The 9,489-nt window shown below is 57.8% G+C and overlaps 1 protein-coding gene across 1 annotated transcript; it reads left to right on the top strand.

The window, feature by feature from the left end:
* Nucleotides 1-520: 520 nt before the first annotated feature.
* CUNH4orf54 (chromosome unknown C4orf54 homolog) lies at nucleotides 521-9,489 on the top strand. Its single transcript, XM_027894440.1, has 2 exons — nucleotides 521-5,017; nucleotides 9,293-9,489. Exon 1 carries the CDS (start codon nucleotides 521-523, stop codon nucleotides 5,006-5,008), a length of 4,488 nt encoding a protein of 1,495 aa, XP_027750241.1. The 3' UTR covers nucleotides 5,009-5,017; nucleotides 9,293-9,489.

Consider the following 9,489-nt stretch of genomic DNA (forward strand, 5'->3'; position numbering starts at 1 on the left):
GCCGGTGTCCTGCAAGCTGTCTCTTCCAGCCAGTGCCGCTGGCTCCCGGGGAAACCGGGCAGCAGCAGCATCTCTGGAGGCACGGGCAGCTCTCCCCTTCCAAGGGGTGTCCGGGCACCTTTATTCCGGCAAACACAGACGTTTAAAATAAGATTGTGTTCATCCGTCCAAACGACGCTGGCTCTATGTACAGTCGGCGCCTGGGGCCGGCCAAGTGAAGCCGAAAAACTGGGAGCGATCTGGGCCCGTCCCGGGATCCGCAGGGCCACGCTCCTGCGGTGACCAAGAGGTGTCCCTCGGAGCTGCGGAGGGGGGAGCCGAGCCCGGCCGGCCCGGCCCGACCCCTCCGCCCCCCGGCGGCGATGTCCGCCCGGCCCGAGAGCCGACGCGGCGGGCGGAGGAGGGGAGGAAAGAGGAGGGGAGGGCAGGACAGGGGGTGGGCGGCCCGCTGCCCCCCCGTCCCCGCCGGCACGTGCCTGCCCGCCCCCTCGGGCCACTGCCGCGCCCCGACGGCCCCGGCATGGACGCGCCCGGCCAGCAGCCCGCCAGCCCCCGAGCCGGCCCTGAGGTCGCGGCGGCGGGACGGGCTCCGAGCCCGAGCCCAAGCCCAAAGCCGAGCCCGAGCCCGAAGCCCAGCCCGGAGGAGGCCATCGAGGAGGCGGCGTACGTGGAGATTCGCGGCTCGCCGCGGGAGCCGGAGGAGAGCCACCAGAGCCCCGAGCTGGCCCCGGCCGGCGGCGCGGAGCGAGCGGCCGGCCCCGCACCGGACAGCGGAGCCGGCGGCACTGAGGATGGCGGCTCGGCGAGAGGTGGATCCCCGGCGGAGGCGACGGGGCCAGCATCCTCGGACAGCGGGCGGGATCGACCGCCTTCCCCGGCGGAGGCGGCGGGATGCGGGGCTGACACCGGCTCCGGCCCCGGCTCCGGCCCCGGGGGAGCGTCACGGAGCGGCGGGCCACCGGAGCCAGGGGGCTGCCCGGAGTCCTCCTCCTCCTCCTGCCCTTCGCCGGTGACTAAGGCGGACGGCTTTCTGGTAATGGGCGACCCGGTGTCAACGGAGGGCAAAACCTCCTCGTCCTCCTTCGGATATGAAAGCGAGGAGGAGGACGAGGTCGCGGGGAGCAAGGCGACCCCACCCGGACCTCCCCCGGGCACCCCCCCCGGCGGCGGCCGCGACGAGGCGCACTATATCAGCACGCAGGAGATCCAGCTGAGCGAGGTGGACCACGACATGGACTTCGACGCGGGGCTGGCCGCCCGCTGGGACTTCGAGGATAACAACGTGATTTACTCCTTCGTGGACTACGCCTCTTTCGGGAGCGACGAGACCCCGGGGGACACGCTGACGGAGGAGGAGGAGAATAGCTGCTACCTCAGCACGACCACCAGCGACCCCAACAACCAGACGGACAGCATCGACAACACCAGCAGCACCGAGATCGTCAGCCTTACCTCCGAACACGACACCCCCGGTGGGGACAAGCGCGCCAGCTCGGGGGAAAGCCGGTCCAAGCAGCCCGGCCGTCCCGGCGGGAGCCCGGCAGCCCAGCTTCTCCTATCAATCAAAGCCGCTTCCCGGGCTATAAATGAGTCTAGCAACGTGCGTGGAAAGCAAAACACTGTTTACGCTGCCAAGCATGAAGGCGACATGAGCCTCCGTGTCGCCGCGGCTCCCGACCGCAATGCGAGTTTAAAACAGGACGCGGTCCGCGACCACGCGAAAAAGTTCATCGCGGTCCCCGCTCGGCTGCAGACCCGGTGCGGGGCCGCCAGGGCAGGGGAGCACTCGAGCGGCGCCTCCAGCGCCGTCAGCGAGCTGGACGATGCCGACAAAGAGGTGCGAAACCTTACGGCCAGGGCTTTCCGCAGCCTGGCGTACCCCTATTTTGACACCCTGCGCCCCGGCTCCCGCGCCTCCTCTGCCTCCCTGCCCGACAATGCCCTGGGCATCAACCGCTGGTCCACCTACCTGGACCTCAAGTGTGGCAGTCTGGGACCGAGAGCCGAGCCCAGTTTGCTGCGCTCCGGCCGCTCGCAGACCAAAGCCCTCGAGTTCGTGGTCAGCAAGCTCGACGGGGAGATCGCCCACGTGGAGTCGCCGCGGCGGCTGCGAGCGGGCTCTCGGGTGGTGACCCTGCTGGACCTCGGCGATGCCGCCGAGGCCAGGGAACCGCCGGCGGCGGAGTGCGGCGGGAAGGGATCCAGCAAGAAGTCCAAGTTCGCCTCCAGCCTCCTCAAAAACGTCATCTCCAAGAAGATGCAGCTGGAGCACGAGTTCAAGATGGAGCGGGGCGAGATCACCGATACCTCCTACACCGGGCCGGGAGCCGGCCGGGAGCCGGAGCCCGTCGGCGGCGCCGGCCGGGAGCGGCAGCGGGAGAGTGGCGTGCAGCGGCAGAGCTCCCGGCACTCGGAGGGCGGCTCGGACTGCACCGCGGCGGCGGCGGCGGCGGCGGCGGCGGAGGATGCGGGCGAGGGTGGCGGTGGCCGATCGCCGGCCTCCAAGGCATCACCGCCCCGCGAGGGGAACCGCAGCCTGGATCGGGCGCTGTCGGATGAACTGTGCGAGGTGAAGCGCAGCGCCTCGGAGGCCATCAAGGCCACCTTCCTCCGCAGCCAGAACAGCGCCTTCAGGTCCTGGAAGGAGCGGGAGGCAGAAAGGAAGGAGGAGAGGGCGCCCGTCGGCAAGCTGAAGCTCCCGCACAAGCAGGACTGGCGGGCCGACTTGGGCGAGATCTCCGCCGGCAAGTCCACCAAGATGTCCCGTCTGTTCGTCCCCGCGATTCAGCACACCCCCCGGGAGAAGGAGCCCGGCAAGCGGGCAACCAAGTGCTCCGCCGCCGCCGCCACCACTTCTTCGCCCGCCGTCGCCACCACTTCACCCACAGCCACCACCACCTCGTCCCCCGCCGCCAAGCCCAAACCCCCCGAGATCAAGATCAGCCTGGGCAGTGTGCAGCAGCCCAGGGACGCCGCCTTCAGCATCGCCCAACTGCTGACGCCGCAGATCGCAGGCCGGCCGCTGGAGGAGGGCAGGGGGCAGCACATCAAGCCGCTCAAGGCCGGCGACGGCCACGACAAGGTGCCGCAGTTCCTGGTGCGCGACGTGAGGGACAGCAAGTACAGAGCCCAGGGGATCCTCCACCAGGTGCGGGACGTGCGGAAGCTCATCAAAAGCTCCTACAGCGCTGACTCGGGGGATAACAGCAGCGACAAGGGCAGCGGCGCCTCCGAGCAAGGCGGCCCGGAGCAGAAGTCCCGGCAGCAACTGGTCATCGCCGGTGTCCCCCGGTCCCTCTCCCCCGTGGTCATCACCTGCCAGGCGGTCGGCCACGCTGGCACCAAGCCCACCGAGGCGGGGGCCAAGGCGGCGAGCAAGGCTCCGGCCTGCCCCGCGGAAGGCGGCACGGTCCTGGTGCACCGCACGTCGGGCAGGTTGCCGGTGGCCACCATCGCCCCCAACAAGAGCGATGCTCGCCAGCCGGCCGTGCTGAAGATCGTCTCTAAATCCTCCGCGCCCTGGCGGCACCAGCCCCCGCCGCCGCCCGCCGAGAGGGGCCGGGGGTCGGAGGAGGACCCGCGGGAGGAGAGCAAGGCGGCGCCCGTGCAAAACGCGCTGGAGAAGCTGACGGCGGCGGTGAGGAGCATGGAGGAGCTGTACAGCTTCAACAAGCGCGAGTGGAAGCGCAAAAGCGACCCTCTGCCCATCACCGACAGCCACGTCCTCTCCCTCATCGCCAGCCAGGAACGGGACGCCGGGTCCCGGTCCGCCGCCGCTGTCGCTCCCCCCGCGCCGCCGCCGGCGGATAAGGCGGAGGAGCCGTCGAGCAAGGGGCCGGGCAGCGAGCGGCTGCCTCGCCGCCCCTCCAGCAACACGGCCGACAAGGTCTCGGCCAAGGCGGCCGCCTTTGAGAGCCTGGCCCGGCAGCGGCAGCGCGGCCCTCCGCCCCCCCGCGCCGAGCCCCCCGCCGCTCCCCGCGCCCTCCTCACCCTCCGCGGTGCCGGAGGAGCGGGAGCCCCAGGGCCGGGCAAGCTCCCCTCCGCGGCAAGCCAGGCACCGCCGCGCTCGCCCCGCCTGCCCGGGGGCGGAGGCGCCGGCGACGCGGAGCGGGGCCAGGACTGCGGGAACTACCTGGCGCTGCCGCTGAAGGCGCCCACCGAACCCGGCTCCCCGCCCTCCCCGGTGCCGGTGTCGGGGGCGGGCGGCGGCGTCCGCCCCAGCCCGGTGTCGGCGGCGGCGGCGGCGACGGCGCTGTGCAGCCTGCAGCCCTTCGGCACTGCCAAGCCCCCCGGCAGCCCCCGACCCCCGCCCGGACCCCCGCCCGCCGAGGAGCCCCCCACCGCTGCCCCGCCGCCCGCCGAGGGTCCGCCCGCCGCCCTGTACCGCCCGCCTCTGCCCTTCGCCGCCCTGCCCGGCGCCGCCCCGCCGCTGCTCTGCTTCTCGCCCTCCGTGCCCGCCGCGGCCGCAGCGGCCGAGCCCTTCCCGCAAACGCAGCGCAAGGTGCTGCTGGACGTGAGCACCGGGCAGTACTACCTGGTGGACACGCCGGTGCAGCAGCCCCTCAAGCGGCGCCTCTTCGACCCCGAGACCGGGCAGTACGTGGAGGTGCCGGTGCCCCAGCAGCCGGCCGTCGCCCCCGTCCCGCTGCCCCTCTCGCCCCTGGCCCTCAATGCCGGTGCCTACGGCGCCACGTACATGCTCTACCCCGGGCTCTTGCCCGCCGCCACCGTGCTGCCTGCCGGCGCTCTGCAGCGCCCGCTGTCCCACTCGGGCAGCGATGCCAGCGCTCCGGCAGAGCCTGGCAGCCCAGCAGCAGCAGCAGCAGAGGCAGCTTTTGCCGAGAGTCCCTACTACGTGGCTACCAGCAAAGGCCCGCCGCCGCCACAACACAGCGCAGCCGAGGCGAAGCCGGTCATCAGCATCACAGCGCCCGCCACCGGCCCGAGGATCGTCGCACCGCCCTCCTTCGACGGCACCACCATGCGCTTTGTGGTAGAGCACCGGTGAGGGGCGCAGGTGAGAGTGGCTGGCCAGTGATGGTTAAGGGCAGAGTGGGCTAATTGCCAAATGACAGCTGTGCCACAGCTTCTCAAGGAGGAGAGGGTCCACTGACGGGCATTCACCAGGGCTTAAAATACAGGCATAAGATAGAAACACAAAGGTTAGACACACCTCACAGCAGTAAATATCACCTTTTTTTGGCCTGGAAGCAGTTTCAGGAGAAGCACTCCAGAGCTGCTTGTCACACAGCCTGTATTTGTGCAGCTTTGGGGCTGAGGCACCTCCCTTTGCTCCTGGGGAAGTGTGTTTGGGCATCTCCTCTGGAACTATCTTCCAAGCCATGAAACAGTCCCTCCACCTCAGCAACACATCCTCCCCTTCTCTCACCTCTTCCTCCCAAGGGGAGGTGAACACCTCTCGCTTTGCCCTGACCCCTTGTTTCTCCCCAGCCTCAAGAAGAGTGGAAGAGGGGTCTGATGGAAGCAAACCCTTATTTCAGGTCCCTCTTGTTGGTGGGATGAGGGAGCGGAATGCATGGGGTGGACCCTGATATGCTCTCCCGGAGCCACGGAGCTGCTGGCAGGGGCCTGTGCTGCAGGAGAGCTCCAGAACAGCCCACAGGCACTGCTGCTAAGCACAGTTTTGCTCAGCTACTCTGAGCTTGGCCTGCCACAGTCCTAACAGTGTCCAGTTACTTAGGACTATAACCCAGGACCAGCCTTCAAATTCAGGGATGCATGTGCAGGGGCACTGAGTACCTGTCCTGGAGCAAGGAGGAGGGCGTGGGACTGGGCGTACAGCATGCATTGAAACCATGGTGCAGGATGGTCCAGGATGTCTTGTACAAAATAACTGAGGAACAATGGCATGGCTCATCTTTATCAAGTGCAGTATTGGGCAGAGCTACCAAAATCTTATGTGGCTTACCAGAAGACTCACAGCGCTGGTTTTTGGTGTATATGAAAAAGCAAAGAGAAAGAGCAGCAACAGAGAGTCAGAGTTTGTCACCAGTTTATGTTGAGCTTTGTCCAGTTGGATGCTTGAGGGTTTCTTCCAGAACTTGGGTTATCTTTTTTGTTTTAACAGTTCTTTTAGTTCGCATCATCTACTACTGCATAGTAGATTATTTGTTGAATGAAACCTTACTGACATGATTTATACACTTACTTTTTCGCTGGTTGTAAATATTTTATCTTGAAAGTTCCATTCTTTTATCCTGGCTATAAATGAAGTTGTTTTCATTGGCCCTTATGGGTCACTCAGGATAGACAAAGTGCTAATTTAACTTGAGCTCTGCTGTCCTACTCGAGTTCATCTTCTCAGTAAAGTCTCCATAGAGTATCTAAAGAAAATGGCAAAAAGTAATTGATTTTTTCCCCATTTGGTCTATAGGCTGAGTTGAGACTGCCAGCAGAAGGAATTTGTAAGACTTCAGTTTAGAGGCTTGATGTTTTTGAAAAGGTGTGGTATACAGTACCTATATTTCCAACAGCAGCTATTTAAACAAAAACCTCTAGCTTTTCTTGTATCACTCTTTAAAAGTGAAACCTAACATATTTCCTGGTGTGGCCTGCCCCTCGATTCCCAGGCGGTTATCCTGCTGTGTTGTGTAGCCAGCTTGCCTACTGTACCTGTACCTGGTGAGGTGGGTCATGCTCTTGGCAAATTGCTGTTTCTCAGTGGTGAAGTTAATAACTGCATCAATACCCTCCTTAACTGTGTTACGCCAGAGCTCTACCATTGCAACACAGGTGTGAAAGCTGCCCCAAAAGACTGGTGATGCAAAAACTTGTGTACTCATTACAGAAAGTCATTCAGCAGTATGAAGACGTTAAGCTGATTTTATCATTCTTTTAATCTTTTAACATGCCATGGTGCATGTTGTCTAATACAGACAGGGATACCCTCCTCCAGGCTGTCTCAGACCTGCTGAGGTAGGTGTCCTGCTGGAGTATGATGGATAAGGTGTACAGTTTTTTTTTCCTTGACCTGTTCTGAAAGTCAGTAAAACAAATAACTTTAATTTTGTGCAGCAAGACACATCTAGCTTGGCATTAGACTTTGGTTATTCATGTGATTCTCAGTGGAAAATAGGGTTTATGCCAGAGGGGAATTGCATCTATAGCCTGCTTCCCATTATTTTCATTCACCTACATAACTTCTCTGTCCATGTGGATAATTTTTCCTCTTCTCTCCTCTATTATCTGCTTTTGCTTTTGTTTTCCATTATTTTCCTCTATCTCTTTTGTTGTTCCCTTCCTAATTAAAACCACTTGTTTGCTTGGGGTAGTGTTTTTCCCCTAACAATAAGGGCAGTATAATTGCATATGAATCAGAGGGTGAACTGTTGATAATTTTTTCATCCCAGTTGCTTTCACATCAGAATGGATTTTTTCATTGCAGCCATGCTGTGCAGATCCTAAAACAGATTTTAGACCAGCCAGATTTCATCAGTGAGAGTTGAATAAAGCACTGTCCTTTCAGGTCCCTATTCTTTACTGGCCAAAATAAGCTGAATGAATGCTTTCTTTCCACTCTTGTGTCCTTTCTGCACTGCACATAATATCTTCTTCCCCTTTGCCCTATTTTTTTCCCATCTTCATTTACAAACTGTGCCACTGGACTTCTCCCTCTTGATCTCTGTCACCTTTTGAAGACCGGGGTGACTTGTAGCTTTGGTGGTGGTGTGATGCCTGTGATGATGTTGGCACCGAGTCCTGCACATCTGCTGCTCTTCCAGGACTTCTCCCTTTATCTGGTGCTCTTTTCTGCATAGTCAGTGGGATAAAATGGATCCCATCAAATTGTGTTCTGGCAAAATCCAAGGAGCCATTTCTGAACTATTATTTAATAGTTTATATATGGCAAATATTAGAGAATATGTGCACGTTTCTCAGAGATATTGTAAGGTCATTTTTCTTCCCCCTCTTCCTCACTCACAGTAGCTGAGGAGCTTTAGCAACATAGTACTTGCTTGCTGTACTTCTTTCTTCATGTAGGGGAAAAATTATGCTAATTTCCAGTGCAAGTAAACTTGCCAATCTGCTTGCATCCAAACCTAGACAGCACCATCCCGTGGTGTGCAGACTGCCTGATGGGAGCGCATGCCCAGCCTGGATGACTGAAAATGTAGTTATAACTTTAGTAGCTATTCTCACCTTATACTCTGTAGAGTTTCTGCCTTGTGTTAGGTAAATAAACAAGAAAATAACAGGTAGCAAAGTAGAAAGCAACTGTAGTACATTGTAGTGCCAATATTAAAAGGGTATTTTTCATTGTTCCATTCAAATGTGCATAACCACCTTACAGGAATATGCATACAAGTATACTTATCAGTTGTGTTTTCTTCCTAACTATCATCAGACAGTCTATGCCTGCCTTTAAAAACTAATTCTGTTTGGGTAGCATATATGTATGATTTTTAAAGGTTCATAAATTGATGTTTTAAACTTTATTTTAGTTGTTCCCCGTTCGGCACAATGTATGTTATACATTATCAAGTCAAAATGTCAACTTACAAGGAAATATGCAGTATATAGGATTTATTTATGCTGATGCCTTTGCTGAGAATTTAGTAAAACATTTATCTAATTTTAGTGGGAAGTACAGGAATATTCCAAGAACCAAAAAGGCTTCAAAATTTGATCTAGCAAATCAGATTATGAATGGAAATAAGCATGAGCTTGTGTTCAAAATCATAGCTACTTAGGAAAGGCTTAAATAGTGCTTAGCCTTGATACCAGTAAAAGTTAATGGTGAGCTTAATGACTCGTCTTGACCAGGATGATTTCCTGAGCCAACGTTTAAGTCTTAACTCCACAGAAGTGGAGTTGTGGTTGTGGGTTGTTGCCCTTTTGCTTCTGTATGCCATGCTGGATGCTGTGCTGGTAAGTGAAGTGCCCAGGTCTTTAACTGAGCAGATGGATCATTTAAATCCTGGATAGATCACATTTGCCCTCTCTCCACCTATGCTCATGGCGTTCCTCAGTAGCAGTCCATAAGGAACTGTGGCGTTATGAGGCACCACATGTTGCACACCTTGGGCAGCAAGGATGAGTTCTGCTCGGAAAATAAGGGTGTCTGACCACTGACAGTTTAAAAAGTTGGGTGCTATTGCCTGATTCTTGGCAGTAGCTTAGACAGTGAGTAGCAGGAATGGTGTTGACAACAAAGAAGATATTATTCACTTCTTTAGAAGAGTAAAGATTGTTCAGATGTTTATGGCATCTCTCTAAAAATCTACTTTATATTAATGATGCTTTTCTGTTTTTCTTTGGGTTTTTTTCACAGGGATAAGGAAGAAGAATTACACTTCTTTAATTTAAAATACTCTTCGTAACTCTTAAACATTCATCCTAAAAACTGCTTTTACAGTTTTCTCGATTTTTTTTGCTTCATCATATGAACCAAGTGTGTAAGTTTCTTGTTTTCTCCTAAATGCCCCCCAGTTTTGGAGTATGCCTGCATTTAATTATGTGAGCAATACT

The sequence above is a fragment of the Empidonax traillii genome, unplaced genomic scaffold (assembly GCF_003031625.1).
Source record: "Empidonax traillii isolate 1590-97213 ecotype Southwest subspecies unplaced genomic scaffold, ASM303162v1 scaffold427:size767076, whole genome shotgun sequence".
Classification (NCBI taxonomy): Eukaryota; Metazoa; Chordata; class Aves; order Passeriformes; family Tyrannidae; genus Empidonax; species Empidonax traillii.